General features: G+C 49.2%; 1 protein-coding gene across 8 annotated transcripts in view; it reads left to right on the top strand.

The window, feature by feature from the left end:
- The window catches only part of ZAP70 (zeta chain of T cell receptor associated protein kinase 70), a 31,327-nt gene extending 16,185 nt beyond the window's left edge, over positions 1-15,142 (top strand). For 5 of the 8 annotated variants that reach the window (XM_077915140.1, XM_077915136.1, XM_077915138.1 and 2 more), the window contains 12 exons: positions 2,582-3,016; positions 4,115-4,275; positions 8,587-8,725; positions 8,815-8,896; positions 8,975-9,021; positions 9,242-9,293; positions 10,350-10,542; positions 11,099-11,305; positions 12,754-12,946; positions 13,021-13,194; positions 13,285-13,397; positions 14,632-15,142. In XM_077915140.1, coding sequence (XP_077771266.1) covers positions 2,615-3,016; positions 4,115-4,275; positions 8,587-8,725; positions 8,815-8,896; positions 8,975-9,021; positions 9,242-9,293; positions 10,350-10,542; positions 11,099-11,305; positions 12,754-12,946; positions 13,021-13,194; positions 13,285-13,397; positions 14,632-14,755 — 1,887 coding nt within the window. In that variant the 5' untranslated portion in view covers positions 2,582-2,614 and the 3' untranslated portion in view covers positions 14,756-15,142. The remainder of the gene's footprint in view (positions 1-2,581; positions 3,017-4,114; positions 4,276-8,586; positions 8,726-8,814; positions 8,897-8,974; positions 9,022-9,241; positions 9,294-10,349; positions 10,543-11,098; positions 11,306-12,753; positions 12,947-13,020; positions 13,195-13,284; positions 13,398-14,631) is intronic. The other 3 variants (XR_013389399.1, XR_013389400.1, XM_077915141.1) reach the window with 3 other exon arrangements.
- Positions 15,143-19,900: the final 4,758 nt, after the last annotated feature.

The raw sequence follows: 19,900 nt of genomic DNA, 5'->3' as shown, positions 1-19,900 counted from the left end.
GATCACATAGAGTTGATCCTATTATTAGCAGATTCTGTATTTAGCCTACTTGCTAAAACTTACTTGTAACTCCCAAACTAATACTTGAGGCCCTTTCATAGTCATTCAAGAACATTAAGGAGATGGGCGGCCCGGGTGGCTCAGTGGTTTAGTGCTGCCTTCAGCCCAGGGCCTCATCCTAGAGACCCAGGATTGAGTCCCATGTCAGGCTCCCTGCATGTAGCCTGCTTCTCCCTCTGCCTGTGTCTCTGCCTCTCTCTCTCTGTATCTCTCATAAACAAATAAATAAAATCTTAAAAAACAAACAAACAAACATTAAGCAGAGAAGCAAGAAATTTGAGTCAACTGACAGGTGACACTCCTCTACCTTTTTTGCTTTAATTTTCATATTGTAAACATGTGTCCTCTATTTGGTGCCATGATTTTGTGCTTTTTGTTGGTGATTACATTGTTTAAACAGCAGCATACTGATCAAGTGCTGTCTTGCATTCCTAAGTGCAAGAGGGCTGTGATGTGCCTTATGTGAAAAGTATGTTAGATAATCTTAAAGTTGTGGTGCTGTTGGGTGAGCATTCAATGTTAATGAATCAACAATATATGTCAAATAGTGTCGTTAGCAGAAACAGGGTTATGTACTGATTGGTTGATGAAAATGTTGTGATCAGAGACTTGATGGAACCTATCACTGCATTTCTTCTAGGAGCAAGCATTTAATATTTGCTAATTCAGTGTTTGCAATAACTCTACAGAACTTCTCTGAATAATAAGACTTGACTGTGTCTGTGTACCTATCTGCCCCATCCATCAGTTTATGTTATTTTTTTGGATGCTTTTCACATTAAATCAGTCATCAGTAGCCATTGGACCTAATATTTCTGCATACATATCATTAACCATTTTATGGTCTTTTTTTTTTTTTTTTTTTTTTTTAATTGTGACGGGTTCAGGGCAGCCCTGGTGGCTCAGTGGTTTAACGCTGCCTTCAGCCCAGGGTGTGATCCTGGAGATCCAGGATGGAGTCCCACGTCGGGCTCCCTGTATGGAGCCTGCTTCTCCCTCTGCCCGTGTCTCTCTGCCTCTCTCTTTGTGTGTCTCTCATGAATAAATAAAAATCTTAAAAAAAAATAAATGTGAGGGGTTCAGGGACACCAGGATGGCTCAAGTAGTTGAGCATTTGCCTTTGGCTCAGGGCATGATCCCGGGTCTGGGGATCCAGTCCCGCATCAGGCTCCCCACAGATAGCCTGCTTCTCTCTATGTCTCTGTCTCTCTCTGTATCTCTCATGAATAAATAAAATCTTAACAAAACTGAGGGGTTCAAATACAATGAAATGAACAAATTTCAGCACATTATTTGAGAAATTCTGACACCTGTATAACCCAGTGCTTATCAAAATATCAGTCATTAATACTTTAACCCCAGAAAGTTAAAAAGATAATTTTACTAGATATGTATCTAAATATCTGCCTTACTGGATATGTATCTAAACATTTTTAATCCCTTCTCCCCACATAGGAGCATACTTTCCAGTGGCTGTATAAAAGTTCACATTGGAATTAAATCCTTATGTAGTTAACTGCTCTCTTTTGATGGATATTCAGATTAGTTTATGCTTTCTAGAAATTTGTCCAGGAAGGCAGATGCAGCAGGGCAAAGGGGAATTTCCAAGGCCGAGGGGACTCAGTGGAAAGGGAAAAGGGAAGGCTAACAGAGTACTGTTCTTTTGAAGAACAAAGCTGGTTCCAGCTTTAGAGCTTTTATACTTGCTGTTTTCTCTGCCCAATGTGCTCTTTTCTATGATTTTTGAAAAGCTGGCTCCTCCTCATCCTTCAGATCTCAGTTCAAATGCTACCTCCTCAGAGAAGGTGACCATCCCAGCTACAGTGGCCTCTTTTCTCTCTCTTTTAAAAAAATATTTTATTTATTTTTAAAAGATTTTATTTATTCATGAGAGACACACACACACACAGAGACACAGGCAGAGGGAGAAGCAGGCTCCGTGCAGGGAGCCCGATGCGGGACTCGATCCTGAGCCCTGGGAGGAAGGCAGGCACTAAAGTGCTGAGCCACCCAGGGATCCCCCCAAAATATTTTATTTAAATTCAATTTACCTCCCCTTCTTTTCTCTCTTAATATCACTCTATGTCCTTTAGGACGCACTTCAGTTTGTAATTATTTTTGCCTCTTTCGTTGTTTCATGTATCCCAGACTGCTGTCTTCAGGAAGGCAGGACCAAGTCTGTCTTATTCACTGTTATCTCCAGCCCTGGCCTGGAGCACTATAATTCAACAGGTGTTTGGGAAATGAATGAATGGCTCCGGGTGCTGGTGTGGGGGGGCCAGTGGGGATGTTTGGGCGCTCAGCACAGTCTCTGAAGAGTCAGAAGAGGGTTGGGGACTGAGCCCAGCAAGCTGGGGGCTCCCCTCCAAAGCGGGTTCTGGCACAAAGCAGGCTCTGCGCGGTTGGCATGGATGCCCCTCAGGGCAGCCTCTCTCCCACTTCTCTGGGCCCAACGGAGGGTGTTCGCGAAGGCAGGCCGAAGCCCTGACCTGCCCTCCTCCATCTCGCTCTGAACGCGCAGGGTTCCGGCCGAGGCGCAGGGGCGGCGGCGGCGATGCCGGACCCCGCGGCGCACCTGCCCTTCTTCTACGGCAGCATCTCGCGCGCCGAGGCCGAGGAGCACCTGAAGCTGGCGGGCATGGCCGACGGGCTCTTCCTGCTGCGCCAGTGCCTGCGCTCGCTGGGCGGCTACGTGCTCTCCCTCGTGCACAACGTGCGCTTCCACCACTTCCCCATCGAGCGCCAGCTCAACGGCACCTACGCCATCGCCGGCGGCAAGGCGCACTGCGGCCCCGCCGAGCTCTGCGAGTTCTACTCGCGCGACCCCGACGGGCTGCCCTGCAACCTGCGCAAGCCGTGCAACCGGCCGTCCGGGCTCGAGCCGCAGCCCGGGGTCTTCGACTGCCTGCGCGACGCCATGGTGCGCGACTACGTGCGCCAGACGTGGAAGCTGGAGGTGAGAACGCGGGGCGGGGGGCCTCGGGGAGGCGGGCGGGTCCCGGGGGCGGGGCGGGGAGGTGGGCGGGCCCTGGGGGCGGGGGCGGGCGGCTCCTGGGGGCGGGCGGCTCCTGGGGGCGGGGCCGGGAGGTGGGCGGGCCCTGGGGGCGGGGAGGGGGCGGACCCCGGGGCGGGGCCGGGAGGTCGGCCTGGTTGTGAGCTCGTCCCGGAGCCTAGAGAGCCTCGGAGCCGTGGGGGGCGAGGTGTGGGAGCCGTTGTCTTCAACAGCTTGTGCTTTGATGGGGATCCCTGGGTAGCTCAGCGGTTTGGCGCCTGCCTTTGGCCCAGGGCGCGATCCCGGAGTCCCGGGATCGAGTCCCGCGTAGGGCTCCCGGCATATGGAGCCTGCTTCTCCCTGTGCGCTCCCGGCATATGGAGCCTGCTTCTCCCTGTGCCTCTCTTTCTCTCTCGCTCTCTCTGTCTATCATGAATAAATAAATATTAAAAAACAAAACAAAACCAGCTTGTGCTTTGCAGTACCGCGCCAGAGTTGGAAGTTGGAAGCTGGAAGCTGGAGGGGTGGGTGGGAGCGGGACCTAGGAGGAGGCTACGGAGGGCGGGGCCTGAGCGATGCCTTGGTGCTAGACTGTGCTAGACCTGGAGGTCTGGACTGGGGGCGGAGCCTGAGGACGCTGGGGGCGCTGCCTGCGGAACAACCAGTGCCAGATTGTCAAGCTGGAGATGAGTTTGGGGTCGCCTGTCATGGCCCTGGTTGGGTGGGAGATGGGGGCGGGGCGCTCTCCTCAACAGGCTGAAGGACTCACCCTAGGGTCTCTCGGGACAGAGACAATTAAGAAAGTCCAGGAGAGGGATCCCTGGGTGGCGCAGCGGTTTGGTGCCTGCCTTTGGCCCAGGGCGTGATCCTGGAGACCTGGGATCGAGTCCCACGTCGGGCTCCCGGTGCATGGAGCCTGCTTGTGTCTCTGCCTCTCTCTCTCTCTCTCTCTCTCTGACTATCATAAAAAAAAAAAAGAAAGAAAGTCCAGGAGATGGAAGAGGCTTCCTGTGGTCGCACTCTTGGTGACAGTTACAAGTCTTGTCATCTACCCTTCTCTAGGGCGAGGCCCTGGAGCAGGCCATCATCAGCCAGGCTCCCCAGGTGGAGAAGCTCATTGCCACGACAGCTCATGAGCGGATGCCCTGGTACCACAGCAGCCTGACACGCGAGGAGGCAGAGCGCAAACTCTATTCGGGCTCGCAGACCGACGGCAAGTTCCTGTATGTGGGCCTTGAGGCTTGGGGCTTTGGGGTGGTAGGCTGGAGCTTGTTGGCTGGAATACTGGAGGGTGCTGCAGACCTCAGGGTGCAGATGGACCATGAAGGGGTACACCTGTGCTAACACACACAGGGGGGTTGTGTGTTTCTGAGTGTGGGAAGGGGCATAATATGGGAAGGGATCTGCAGTGGTTAGGATGCCAGAGCTGGACTGCCTGGGGAACAATCCAGACTCTGCTACTTACCAGCTGCCGACGCTGGGCAAGTGGCTGAACTTCTGCCTACTTCCATTTCCTCTCCTCCATTCAACAAATATTTACCGAACACCTACTATGTGCCAAGCACTGTTTCAGGCACTGAGGACATGACAATGAACAAAACAGACATAAATCCCTGTCATTGTGGAGCAGGAAGACCAAACATGATGAATCAATACAGTATAGTCTGGATAGTAAATCAGATTCTGCTACTTATCAGCGGCTCTCCCCATCGTACCTCAGCTTTGGCCTCTTTTGCATCTTAATCTTCCATGGAAAATGTTTGACAATGATTCCACTGCCTCAAGAAAAAGATTTCCAGACTTTCTGCAGAGTTTATGACAGTTAATTGGTCTACTGAGGTAAGAGGAGTGTCAGAAGAGCCAGGGCCAATGGGTTAGACCAGCTGTGGAGGCCTTGGATGTCAAGCTTGAAGCCACAGAGGCAGGTTGGGCCAGAATGGGCCACGGGAGGTGGAAGCTGAGGGAGCTGGGCTTGGGTACCGTGTAGAGACTGAGCTGGCACTGAAGTTCAGAAGCAGTTGGAGCAGTGACATTATTAGGGATGGTGACTCATGCTGGGTGATGTCAAGAGACCAGAAGCAGCTACTTTGAGCCAGACTGTTGGAAAATTAGGCAAGGCATGCTTTAGACAGAGGCTGTTGTAGATTCTTCTTGCAGTTCCTGTAGTCAAGAACTGCTTTCTCAGTATGGGGATAGTTAGGGGGCTGAAGGTCAAAGCTGTAGGCATAGAACGTTGCATGGGCCCGGGGGGAAGGGAACACTCTTGGTGGATCCTGATGCCTGTTACAAGTCCAGGACAGGTCCAGTTCTGAGATAAGAGTATAGGGTGTGATGGAAAGATGTATGCCACTCGGGCCTGGAATTAAGACCAGGGCCATGCTTGCTGTTGACCACACTTCAGAGCTGCTGAAAAGTGGTTGAGATTGTACTTCATGCTGTTTCCTGCCAAAACTTTCTGTGTAATCGCAGGGCTTATGGTTATGAGTTGATTCAACTTGAAAAGAAACCTGACCCCCACAAAGGGCCTTTAAGAGTATATTTTTAAGTGTTTCCTAACCTCTTCTGGATCACAGACCCCCTTTGGGAATCTTACTGAAGCTGAACCCCTTTCTGAACCCCAAAACATGTTCACCCCAGAGATTTTGTGTACAGCTACAGGAGATCTTAGTTGAGCCTGATCCTTATTCTTGGAGCTCTTTTCAGGTTAAGAACTTATGATATATTCAGTTGTCTCTTTTTACATATGAGGAGACTGAGACAGAGGATCAGTGACTTGCTCAGGGCAGCACAGATAATCGTGTGATGGAGCTGGCTGTCATTCCTATTAGCAATTAACTGAGTCAGAAATGGATCTGAATCCAACCCTACTGTTAACCAGCTATGCAGGAGATGTGCTCCTATGCCTCAGTTTCTTCAACTGCAGAATAGAACCTACCATGTGGGGAATGCTGTAAAGATTAAGTGACAACTGTGTGAAGAATTTAGAACCACGATCTCAGTAAATGGTAGCTCTTATCTTTACCACTATTATCAGGTTCCATATATTCCTAAGTGGAGATCCACCTGAATTTCTTAGCTGGGACTTCTAGCTTAAGTTCAAGTTTGAACTGTGAGGACAAAGTACTGCTACCACCTACTGTTTTCTTGGTAAATTAAGTAGAATTTGTGGCACTGAAATATATATGGTGACCATACCCATGTCTGCCTATGTGGTTATTATGTGTGAATTGGTCATTGTTCTTTTAAGGACTTGCGAATCTCTTTCCAAAGAGAGCATTATCAGTTAGGCTTTGCTATATAATAAACCATCCTAAGGTGTTACATCTTAAAACAACATCACTTTTCACCCTTGATTCGGTGGGTTGGCAGCTTGGGCTTAGCTCAACTGGGTGATTCTTGTGCTGATTTCTTTTGAGCTCACTCATGTGCCTGTAGTCAGATGCAGTGGGGTGTTGACTGGGGCCTGATGGTATAGGATGGCCTCACGGACATGTCTGGTAGTTGGTAGGCTGGGATGCGTTGGTTTTCCTTCATGTGGCTTCTCCAACAGGTTAATCTGGACTCATTCCCATGGTGGTGGCAGGGTTGCCAGGAAAAGCAGGAGAGGGCAAGCAGGCCCAGTGCTCAACCACTTTCCAAGCCTCTCCTCCTGCCATGTTTGCTAATGTCTTATTGGCCAAAGCGAGTCATGTGGTCAGGTCCTGATTCAGGAGCTACAGAATGACACTCCATCAACTGATGGGAAGGAATGCCTGATATTGTGGTGGTATTTTCAATATTCCATACACATTTGCCAGTGAGCACTAGGTGTTGAGTTTCTGCTGCCAGTTCAGAATTTAAGGTTTTGACCTGGGGAGATTTTTTTCACTTCTCAGAAGAAGAGAATTAGTAATTGGAGACCATAACTTCCAGGCTAGTCCACCAGTCTACTTATGGAAGTGCTTTCTTTTCTGTGGGGCATTTGCTTTTTAGTTTGTTGTGGGCTCTCTTCTTCGTCCTTTGGTGCTCCCCTATCACCCTGTACTCTGGTTTCTTATCTCTTCATGTACCCCTGACTGCTGTGGGCTAGCCTGGGAACTGTATCATCCTTCACTGCCTTGTTCTCTGGGGAACTTGCTGCTCCTCTGTACCACTATCAGGTTTTGCCGTGGCAATTTAGAGGATATTTTCCATCCCTCTGGTCTAAGGAAGGGATTGATTATGAGGTGGGCTCACATCTCTTTTGTATCATTGTATCCCTGCCCTTAGAACAATACCTGGCGCATGGTTCACACTCAGTAATCATTTGTCTGATAAATGAACATCCATGGGCAGGGCCCAAGTCCTGTCAGAGAGCTTACAGCATCTGCAGGCCATCCTGTTGCCTATTCCCTGCTGCCTGCCACCAGCCAACTCTTCCGTACCTCAGTGCACTTCCTAAGATTATTGGTCAGCTGCCTACAACTTGTTCTACAAGTCCCAAGACCTCCAGGACCAGTTGCTGACCATTCTCCATTGGAAATTTCCACTTAATTTTGGAATAGAACCTTGTGTCAGTGACTGCAAACAAATGTTTTGTGGGAGATGTTGATTGGTTTCACCGTGGGAGGAGAGGGTACCAGCATCTAGCTCTAAGTTGTTGTGTGTGTGTGTGTGTGTGTGTGTGTGTGTGTGTGTATGTTGGGGGGCGGTTAGACTGGTTCATGTACGTGGAGCTGTGTGTGAGCAGACAGGTTCTTACACACAAAACCGCCATCTTTGAGGGGTTCAACTCTCATTCATAAGCAAGGAAGATTTGCTTATTTATTTTAGCAAATTTCCAGCAGAGGACAATCAAGGGTCTCATTCTGTCGAAGGGCAGTCTATTACAGTGACTAGTGGATCTGTTGTCATGATGAGGAGACTTATTCTGATCTGTGCACAGGTGCCCCAGGAGCTAGAGTTGTGGTTACTTCTGTTGTTTTTCATGTCAAAATGGCTTTCTCTCCCCAAGAGAATATTTTAAGTCTACTTGCATAGATTTGTGTGTCTTCTGTGAGTGGCTGTGTGTCTACCACAGATGGCCAAATATCCTTCCAATGGATGGTCAGGTATCCCCTGTGGGTGGCTGAGTGTCCCCTATGGAAGGCCAGGATTCCCCTGTGGATGGTCACATGTGGGAAGGTCCACTGTGGGAAGGTCACATGTGGGAAGGTCCACTGTGGGAAGGTCACATGTGGGAAGGTCCACTGTGGGAAGGCCAGGATTCCCCTGTGGATGGTCACATGTTGGCCCTTGGACAAGTGTGTCTCCCTGTGGACACTGCCATCCTCTTCTCATTCTCCTCCTCCACCCCACTGCACCCCACCAGCCTGTTACCAGCCGGTCTGTAGGTTAAGTCGGGCCTGACCTTGGCGCCCCTAGTCCCTGCCACTTCTCCATGAGACCATCAGGGGCAGAGCCCATGGTCGTATGTGTGTGTGCAAGAGTATGCATGGAAACTGGGCCCAGCAGGGGTCACCACCAGAGAGGCCCAGGTGATTATAGGAGTGACATCCCCTCTTTCCCCTTGCCAGGTTGAGGCCCCGGAAGGAGCAGGGCACGTATGCACTGTCCCTGATCTATGGGAAAACAGTGTACCACTACCTCATCAGCCAGGACAAGGCAGGCAAATACTGTATTCCTGAGGGGACCAAGTTTGACACGCTCTGGCAGGTAAGCTGCCCATCTACCTTGTTGATGGGGGCGTTGCTTAGGGATCTGAGGAAGAGAGGAGCCTTGACCCTGACACTGCCTCCCTGCAGCTGGTAGAGTACCTGAAGCTAAAGGCAGATGGGCTCATCTACTGCCTGAAGGACGCTTGCCCCAACACCAACGCCAGCTCAGGTAAGTGGGTGGTGAGGGACGAGAGGTGAGTGAGAGACCCTGTGCCCCACCCTCTCACTGTCCCTTCTGCTCCTCCAGAGGCTGCTGCTCCCACACTTCCAGCCCACCCATCCACGTTCACCCAAGTGAGTTAGCTGGCATCTCAGGGTTGGGTCCTGAGGGATGGAGCTGGGCAGGTGGGTGGTGGGTCCTCTTCCCAGGGTGAGGCTGGGATGGAGAGTAGGATTGCCGTGGAACAGAAGGTCCCCCCAGTGCTGTCCCTGTGAGTCCTCTAAGAATATGGGTCTAAGGGCCCAGTGCCCTCAGCTCGAACCCTGCTGACCTTGCTGACCTCATGATCTTCAGGCTCACAGGCGGATTGACACCCTCAACTCAGATGGATACACCCCTGAACCAGGTAAGCTGACAGAGGTAGAGGTGTGCGTGTGGGGTTCATGCCAGGCTAGATCAAGGTCCCTGGCTTGGCCCTGGGGTGTGGCAGGGGAGGAATATGGGTCAGGCCTGACTTGTGGCAATTGGCTTGATTTGCTCTGTGCAAACCCTGTGCCTGTATACATCCGCATGGGTGCGCATCCAGCATGCCTGCCTGTGTGCATGTACATGGGGTACATGTGGACATGCAGGGGCATACATCTGGCCATGCCTGGGTCACCTGGGCTACAAACACACATTTGTTCAGCATCTACTACGTGCCAGTCACACTTCATGCTCGTGTGACTGTGCTTATGGAATGTTTCTGACATGCCATATAAGGCAGTTATGGCAATTCTTCTTATCTTTAAGATGAGAAAGGAGGGTGACTAGCTTAATAAGGTCCTGCAGTTAGGCAGTAGTGGGGGTGGGATTTGAGCCCAAGTTCCTGAGATGCCCTGCTGCAGATGCTAATGTGTTTGATGTGTAGATGCAAGGAGGTCCCTATGTGCGCAGAGAACACACATGGTTGCATGTGCACATGGAGGCTCATCTTGGAGTGCTTGTCAACATGGCTATGTGGTGTATCCACAGACGCGGGCAGGCATTGACATGTCAGTGAATACACTCAAGGACAAGATATGCATCCTCCAGCTGGCACACTAACAGTTACTACTCATGCAGACACGCCTTTGGACCCCATCATACACAGAGACGTGGGTGAATGTATATGTGGGTGCATATGTGTGAACACACAGAAGCACACGTGGTCACCTGTTGCACAGAGATGCACGTGCCTTTGGGATCCACTTGAACATTTCTTCCCAGCTCACCCACAGATGAGACCAGGAACACACACGAGTGCACATGTGTACATGAACACATACACATACCCATGTGCCTGGGCATACTCTGGATGGTGCGCCACTGTCTGGGGTGTATGCTCTGTGGGTGCCAAGGCTGCCATGACTTCCTCGTTCCCCTGCCTCATCCCACTCCCTCATCCTGACTTGGGAGTGCATGGCTGTGTGTATGTGCCCAGCACGCCTAGCATCCTCAGAGAAAGCACAGTCAATGCCCATGGACACGAGTGTGTATGAGAGCCCCTACAGCGATCCTGAGGAGCTCAAGGACAAGAAGCTCTTCCTGAAGCGTGAGAACCTCCTCATGGCTGACATAGAACTCGGCTGTGGCAACTTTGGCTCAGTACGCCAGGGCGTCTACCGCATGCGCAAGTATGGCCACCTCTGCCATAGATTGGGGAACTCCTGTTGGGGGGGTGCAGAGGAGGGGAGTGGACTCACCACACCTTGGAGGTTGGAGCCAGGATGTGATATCCAGGATGGGACACACACCCTGGGCCAGGAGAGACTACACGCTAGGGGGTGACCTGGGAGGCTCAGGGACAGCACTGGAGAGTGTGGGAGAGGCAGGCCTGAGGCAGGGAGAAGTGGGCTAGCTGTGGTTGCAACAGAGGCCTCACCCATCCCAGGAGAGCTGCAGAGGGTCCCCCTTGTCCCCTTAGGTTGACTGCTCACTGGATACAGGACGCCTCTGGGGAGGGTAACTCTGAAGTTGTTTCAGTAGGGGCGGTCCTTGGTGAGGGCGTTGGCCATAAGCTGTTCTAGCCAAAGCTCCTGGCAGCTAAGGAAGTGTGTGCCTGGGCCCTGACGGGAGAGCCAGGTGACAAACCACAGTATCCACCACATATGTCTGGAGAGAGGAGAGGCAGGCTGGGTGGACATGAGGGGCTGAGAAGGCCCCTGCTGACTCTGGTGCCCACCCTGGCAGGAAGCAGATTGATGTGGCCATCAAGGTGCTGAAGCATAGCACGGAGAAGACAGACAAGGATGAGATGATGCGTGAGGCACAGATCATGCACCAGCTGGACAACCCCTACATTGTGCGGCTCATCGGTGTCTGCCAGGCCGAGGCCCTCATGCTCGTCATGGAGATGGCGGGCGGTGGGCCCCTGCACAAGTTCCTGCTTGGGAAGAAGTGAGCCCCAGGGTGGGCTGGGTGTTTGGAACTTGTGGGCCTAGCAGGTTCATCCATTCACTTATGAATGTGCCCCACCCAGGAGCACACTCATTTCCGCATGACTCCTGCCACCCCTGCACACTCTGACATCCACACTCACACCCACAAAGCAGAGCTGTTAACAGCACAGATGTCCTTATGCTTCAAACTCTCACCGTCACAGACATGATCTTTGACACTCACTGAGACATGTGCCCATCCACTCACATTCTCACTGGTGCATGTGCATTTGTGGTATACCCTGGCTTATGCATTCAGTTATTCCACAAGTGTTTACTGGGCAATTTCTCTGAAAGAGGGACTATTACCAGCCCCAGGGATTCATCTTTGAACAAAAGAGACAAAGATCTCTGTCCTGTATCCTGGTTGGGGAAGAGAGGTTTTCATGAATAATTATAATACAACATAGAGTATGTTGGAAAATATTTACTATAAAAAAGAGGACTGGAAGTGTCAGGGTGGGAGATGAAAAGTGAGAAGGTGAGGTTTGTAAACTAAAGTGGAGCTGTGGAGGAAGAGCGGTCCAGGCAGAGGGCACAGCCAGTACAAAAGCCCTGAGGCTGTCTTTGCCCAGGGTAGTGGAGGAACTGTGAGGAAGGCTCCGTGCCTGCAACAGAGCACATGAAGAGGAGAGAGGGAGAAAGGGCTGATGTGGGTAGGAAGGTGGGAGGGCAGATCGTGCAGGGCCTTATGGGCCCTGGGGAGACCTTGGACTTTTACCCGAAGTGAGGTGGGAGCCCTAGGAGGCTCTGAGTGGAGAAGTGGCAGGACTTGACTCCTGTGTGAGGAGGACAGACCACGGGGGCGAGGGCAGGGTGACTGTTTTGGTCCAGGCTAATGATGATGAGGGCTGGATCATGGTGGCAGAAGATGAGGTGGGAAGTAGTAGGAGGATTCTGGAGGGATTCCGAAGGCAGAGTTGCCTGTGCTGAGTGCTTCCAACTCAGGTTGGAAGCTGAGTGTGAGAAAGAGTTGCTGACGGCAAGGCTAGTGCTTCTGGCCTAAGTAAATGAAAGGATGTAGCTGCTGGAGAAGAAAGGGGACAGTGGGGAGAGCCAGTTGTGTGTGCATGTGTGTGAACAATCAGGAACTTTGTCTTTACTAATTTTGAGATGCCTATTAGCCCCCTCTGAAGATATATAGAGGCTCAGGTAAATGTGTAAGTTTGGTAACAGTATGTGGGAGCCTCAAAGACTAGATGAAAAGCCTCAAGACTAGATGAGGACAGAGGGTTTTGCCTTTTTGTTCACCTCCCGCCATATCCCCAGCCCTGTGCCTGGCACACAGCAGATGCCCAACAAGCACCTGCTGAACACAGGCTCAGCTGCATCAGAGAAGTGGGCTTTACCCCCTGGGGAACCTGGGCTGCCTCCTCCCAGGTGACCCTGCCTTCCCCTGCACCCCAGGGAGGAGATCCCTATCAGCAATGTGGCAGAGCTGCTGCACCAGGTGTCCATGGGGATGAAGTACCTGGAGGAGAAAAACTTTGTGCACCGTGACCTGGCGGCCCGCAATGTCCTGCTAGTCAACCGGCACTACGCCAAGATCAGTGACTTTGGTCTCTCCAAGGCACTGGGTGCCGACGACAGCTATTACACTGTGAGTCCCCACCCCTTTGGTGCCCAGGTGGATGAGGTTGGTGGGTGGAGGGTCCCCAAGCCCTGCCCTGGCAGCATCTCTCCATTCTCAGGCCCGCTCAGCGGGGAAGTGGCCACTCAAGTGGTATGCGCCCGAGTGCTTCAACTTCCGCAAGTTCTCCAGCCGCAGTGATGTCTGGAGCTACGGGGTCACCATGTGGGAGGCCTTCTCCTATGGCCAGAAGCCCTACAAGGCAGGCAGGGGCAGAGGTGGGTGGGCGGGCAGCTGTGTGGGAAGTGGGGGCGATAAGGGTGAGGTGACCCTAGTACTCACATTGCACTTGGTTCTGGTTTGAGCAGAAGATGAAGGGCCCTGAGGTCATAGCCTTCATTGAGCAGGGCAAGAGGATGGAGTGCCCCCTAGAGTGTCCACCTGAAATGTACACACTCATGAAGGACTGTTGGATCTACAAGTAAGTGCCAGTGGGAGGGAAGGGTACCTGGCTGAACTGACACCTGGGCCTAGGGCTAGAGCTTGTGGTGCCCAAGAGTACAAAACTCATCCCACCCAAGACTCACCCAGTTCACAGCCTTTCCAACACTCGGTACCTTTACTTTCTGCACCCATGCTCAATGCCTCAACACACTGACCCTGGGCCAACATCATAACACCCTACCTGTAGACACCTACTGCTCCAGCATCTAAAACCTCAGTCCCCTACCAGCCAACACTCAACACACTGATCCTACAATACCCAAACAAGTCAGTACTCTGTTAACCAAAATATGGTACCAATGGTCAGGGCATGGGATAATACTCCAGTCTAATTCCTCAATCCCCCACCATCCAACACCTATTTACCCTCACAGGCCAACACTATAGCATCCAAAAACTCAATATATTCAAAACCTTCACCCCTGTCTGGTGTTCAAACTCAATACTTGAACACCCCAACTCCTGAAATTATCAATATTTCAACTTCCCATCAGACAATAGGCAACATGCACCCCAAAAAAAGCTATTAGCCTACATTGGGCCATGCAATGCATGGGTATTCTAACATTTGATACCTTTCCTACCCCAACATCCATTATTCCACTGGCCAACACCTCTGACATTGACATCCAAACACCCAAGCCACCCGGTAAATAGATACCCTATTTATGATAAATAATAAATGATCAGTCCATTCAACATATGTTAACCTGGCCCCCATTGGGAAATAGTACACCAACACCCCAATACTGAAAGAGGCTAGCATCTTTAATAGGCCCAACTTTCCATAAGCTGAACCCACTGTCAATGTTCCAGTGTTCTGCTAGATTAGGAGCAGCATACTTCCATCTGTATAAGCCTGCACCCAGTACTCAAATACACTGGGTCTCAGCATATGTACAGTATCCCAGATCCTCTGGGTTGATAGTTGTTACCCCAACTCCTAATGAATTCAGTTCCCCAAGTCTTCATCTGTTAACACACAACAGGTGGTTCCTCCAACATTCTGTATGTTGGCAGCTCTTCTATTATGTGGTATGGCAACACCTGAATTCTAGTCCTCTCACACCCACGAAACTTCTCCATTACCCCCAAACTCCACCACCCTGACAACCTCATTGATTTTCTAAGCCCCATGCATGTCTACCCTCCAGGTGAAGTTGGGTTGTGGGAATATGGTCAGTGGCTTGGATCTACCCAACCTCCCACAGGTGGGAGGACCGTCCAGACTTCCAAGCTGTGGAGCAGCGCATGCGGGCCTACTATTATAGCGTGGCAAGCAAGGCTGAGGACCTCCCGGGGTGTGGAAAGGGGGTTGAAGCTTCTTCTGTCTGAACTCCAGCCTGCCTGGGGCCTGCAAACCATGATGCCCCAGCTTCAGCCCCATCGTAGGACCTCCAGTTTGGCTGAAGTCAGCTCAGCTCCTCTCCCCAAACCTTACCAGCTGGGCCGTGGTAAGGCAGGCAGTTGAGGCCTCAGGTTCATACTGATCTAGGGTTCCTCACCTGGTTACCTGTCCTCTCCAGTTGGGGGAGGAGGGAAGGCCCGGGAGGGTGGGGTTTTGTAACCTGTTCTTGGGCTAGAATCTACCGAAGAGCCTTGAGCTGAGGGCACATTGCTTACAAGAAGGACCCTCCTTCCTCTGTGTCCTGACGGGGAAGACTCTGGGAACTCTCAGGTGGCAAGACCTCAGTCATTGTAATAAACTCAGCTTCTCTCTTGTTTGAGTCCCTCATTTTTTCTGGGGTGAAGGGGGGACCAGGAAAGGGGCTAGGTCATTGGAAGGGATCAATGAGAAGTGCCTGTAAACAGCTTCTCTTGGGTGTGCTCGAACGTGATCCCCAGGGTCTGGGGGGTCTGGTCTTCCGACTCCTCTGCCCTGAGGACATCCCTGTACGAGTGAGGAGCTATGGCAGAGTGGGGGAACTGAGGCAGGCACACCGCTGGGCCTCAGTTTCCCTGTCTTTGTGGGTTGCATTAGGTGGGTGCTCTCCATGCTGGCTGAATGTTGGTGTCACTTGGAGTGATTTTAACAAATGCCAACCCCTCCTCCCACCCCGGGTCCCAAATTGGTGCATTTTACGTCTTCAGGTGATTCTATCACCCAGCACCCTCATTAGCTGCCCCACCTTCCTCCTTAGACAGTCACAGCTGGGATCTTCATTGCCTGGTGTCCCAAGTGTCAGCTCACTCCTACTGAGAAGTCCTGTCCCCAAGTGCTTGCTGCCTCAGTTTCTCCGCGTGGAAAATTGGTATTTGTGCTGCCAAAGCGAGCACTCCCCACGTGGAAAATTGGATGTCAGAGCACAGAACCCAACAGGTTGGGGGAGGTGGAGCCAGGCTCCTGAATTTCTCTTCTGAACTTGCTACCCTTTCCTCAGCTGTGATTGGCCCTATCCCTAGTTCCCAGCCATTGTCTCATCCTCTTGGCTTGGCTCTCTAGAGGCATTGGCTCAAGGGCAGCCATGAAACCCACTCTGTGCCAGGGAGAGGCAAAGAGATTTTCTACAGCTTCTGGGAAGGCAAGTTTTCTTTCTTTTTGTTTGTGAAGGTTTAGAAACCCTGTGGCTGTTTTGTGGAACTATGGGGGAAGGGTGGGGTCTTTATCTGTGGGAGTGTGAGGCCTAGGTGGCTAATGCCGATGAGAAGAGCCAGGAACTTGACATGGGGATTATTAGGTACAGACCTCACTCGGATTTCACCATTTATTGTTGAGTTTTAATAATTTATATGTAAGCCCCATATTAGCATTTTCTTGAATGAGCTTTAATGGTACTCTATGTGGAAATTAATTCAAAGAGCCCCAGTTGTGCCATCAACTCCAGACACACCAAGACTCTGGGCTTTGTGAGTTCATTTGGAGGGTAATTTGTAATTTACTTTATTTGAGGGTCTCCAAGCACTGTGAGCCAATATCTTTTTGCATTTAGATTCAAAATAGACAAACACTGATTGTAAAGATAAACACACAAACTTGAATTACTTCCATTTTATCATTCTGGGTGACCATTTGGAGATTTTGTGCTTAACGTTTAAAACAGTGAAGCCTTGAAAACCATGACATATAAGACTTTTAGTTGGTAAATGTGCATATTAGTTCATATGCGAACTATATTACTGAATTTGAATGACACCATTAAGACGCATTGTCTTTAAATTGTTTTAAAACTAACGAGCAAATCAAGAAAAAATATTACATCAATGGCAAGATTCTGTGGCTTCCCGAATTGTGTTTGCAGATATTCAGGTTTTTGTTTTTTTTTTTAAGATTTTATTTATTTATTCATGAGAGACAGAGAGAGGCAGAGACATAGGCAGAGGGAGAAGCAGGCTCCTTGCAGAAAGCTCGATGCGGGACTTGATCCCAGGACCCAGGGGTCATACCCTGAGCCAAAGGCAGGCGCTCAACCGCTGAGCCACCCAGGTGCTGCTATTTCAGTTTTATTACAACTCACTTGTTAGTGACTGGACAATCATTTGTTATTAGGTTGAGTTTTCTATCAGAAGGGAAGTATATTTTCACTGTCTGTATTTCTTTTATGGTCATAATTATTATTTTTTTATTTTATGATTATTGCTGAAAATAATTTTACTTTATAGGAAGGAATATTTAAAAACGATCCCCTCTAAGTGTCAAATACATAGGGAACTCTGTATATGTGATGGCAATAAATGTTGAGCCAATGAAAGAAGGTGCAATTCCACGTAGGTACCACCAGGTGCCGCTGTTTTCCAAGCCAAGGGTGTTCAGATCCTCAAATCTGGTCCTTGCTCCGGTTCAGCTTTTGGACATCTCTTCCCAGGCTCCACCCTGGTCTCCAGGCCCCAACTCTTGTCCCGTGCAATCCATTCACCCCAGAACAACTTGCAGGATATTTCCTACCGGCAGCTCCGACCAAGAAATTGCACCCCCTTCTTGGCTTCCCCAAACCTATCCATGCTGACTCTTGCCTCTCCTTGGGCTTTTTGCAATTACTGTTTACTCTGCTGGAGATTCTTTTTTCTCTTCATTTAAAAAAATTATTATTTGATACATTTGAAATGTTATAATTTGTAAATTTAAGGTGTACAGCATGTTACTTTGATACATTTATATGCTGTAATATGATTGCCATCAAAGCAATATTTATCATATTACATCGTAGTACAGTATTATTGACTATACTCACTGTACTGTGCATAAGATGTCTATGGCTTATTCACTACTCATTGCAAGTTTGTACTCTTTGTAAACACCATTGATTGTATTCCCCTGCACCCCCATTCTCTGGTAATCACCATTTTATTCTGTTCTTTACAGGTCTGACTTTTTTAGATTGCACATAATAAGTGATATCAAATAGTACTTGTCTTTCTCTGAATTATCTTGCTTAGCATGATATGCTCAAGGTCCATCCATGTTGTCACAAATGGTGTCTTGGGGTGTAGTTAGTGGAGATCAGCTCCCCCTACATCTTTCTTTCTCCATTGCTTGTTCTCTCGTTTTGTTTTCTGTCCATCTTGGTCCATTTCCATCTGGCTCTCTCCATCTGTACCTCTCATTTCCCACCACACTTCACTTCCACTCAAACAAGGACTGGCCTCAGCCTAGACTTCCTGGGTGTAGGAGAGGGGAGCTGAGGGAAATAGTTTCTGATACCTGCTTGTTTACCTTACTATGATGAGCAGCTCATCACCTACCAAGGCAGCCCAGGCTGGTGAGTGGGGTAGAATTTTTAGAATGTTCTTTCAAATGCTGACCCCAAACTGGATCTTTGCCCCTCTCTTCAAGCACCCAGTACTACATAAAACTCACCTCTTTCTCCAAAAAGAGATTTCACTCCTCCTATATAATGCTGCAATGTGCTTATTCTGGAAATGTGTGTTATGGGGCAGAGTAACCACTGTTGTGATGGTGGAAGCCCACAGGGCTCTGGGGGTTCAGAAGAGGCTCTTGACCGAGCTGAGAGGGGGTCAGTCTGTGGGCTTCCTATAGGAGGTAATATCTAAGTTGAATCCCTTGTAAGGTGAGTGAGATTTGGCTGGGGGAGAGGTGAAGAAAGTGTTCCAGGCAGAAGGAACAGTATGTGGAGGTGAGAGAACATGCTTTTGGAAACCAAAAGAGGTTCTGAGTGAGCAGAATGTTGTGTTTGAATGTGGCTGCTGAGGCCAGTAAAGGGACATCCCTGGAGCAATGACCCCTGTGGGAGACAAGTGGCACCTTTTTCTTTTGTATTTCCTCGTGGCTTGCTAGGAAGCAATTCATACTATCCCCTCCCAACCCCACCCCCTGGTTCCAGGTACATGGTTGGCTTCCTGGCATAGAGTGTTGGGTTTTTGTTTTTTTTTTAGTTTTTAAATTTGAGTATAGTTTACCCACAATGTTACATTAGTTTTGGGTGTACAACATAGTGAATCAACAAGTTTATACTGTAGGCTCTGCTCATCATGAATGTAGCTACTATCTGTCACCATGCAACACTATTACAACATCACTGAGTATATTCCTTATGCTGCTTTCATTCCTGTGACTTATTGATTACATAACTGGAAGCCTGAATCTCCCACTCCCCCTTACCCATTTTCTCCATCCCCCACTCCCTCCCCCCTGGCAGCCATCAATTTGTTCTGTGTTTATGGGTCTGATTTTACTGCTGTTTGTTTATTTATTCATTTTTAAAGATTCCACATATAAGTGAAATCATGTAGTGTTGTCTTTCGCAGTCTGACTTATTTCCCTTACTATAGTACCCTCTAGGTCCATCCATGTAGTTATGTATGGCATGATCTCATCCTTTTTTATGACTGTATAATATCGTGTGTGTGTGTGTGTGTGTGTGTGACATCTTCGTTATCCATTTTTCTTTTGATGGACACTTGGGCTGCTTCCATATCTTTGCTATTATAAATAATGATGCAATAAGCATAGGAGTGCATCTATCCTTTTGAATTAGTGTTTTCATTTTCTTTGGGTAAATAGCCAGTAGTGGAATTACTGGATCATATGGCGTTTCTATTTTTAATTTTGGGGAGAAACCTCTATACTCTTTTCCACAATAGCTATACCAATTTACATTCCTACCAACAGTATATGAGAGCTCCCTTTGTGCCACATTCTCACCAACACTTGTTAGTTCTTGTCATTTTGATTTTAGCCATTTTGACAGGTGTAAGGTGATATCTCATTGTGGTTTTGTTTTACATTTCCCTGATGATGAGTGGTGTTGAGCATCTTTTCATGTGTCTGTTGGTCATCTGTATGTCTTTTGGAAAAATATCTGTTCAGGTCCTCTGCCCATTTAAAAATCAGATTATTTGTGTGTGTGTGTGTGTGTGTGTGTGTGTGTGTGTTTTGGTGTTGAATAGTACAAATTCTTTATGTATTTTGAATACTAACCCCTTATTGCATATCTCATTTGTAAATACCTTCTATTCAGTAGGTTGCCTTTTTGTTTTGTTCATAATTTCCTTCACTTGCAAAAGCTTCCTATTTTGGTGTAG

This window comes from Canis aureus, chromosome 11 (genome assembly GCF_053574225.1).
Source record: "Canis aureus isolate CA01 chromosome 11, VMU_Caureus_v.1.0, whole genome shotgun sequence".
NCBI lineage: Eukaryota > Metazoa > Chordata > Mammalia > Carnivora > Canidae > Canis > Canis aureus.
Note: the sequence above shows the minus strand (reverse complement) of the source record. Positions and strands in the feature narration are given on the sequence as shown.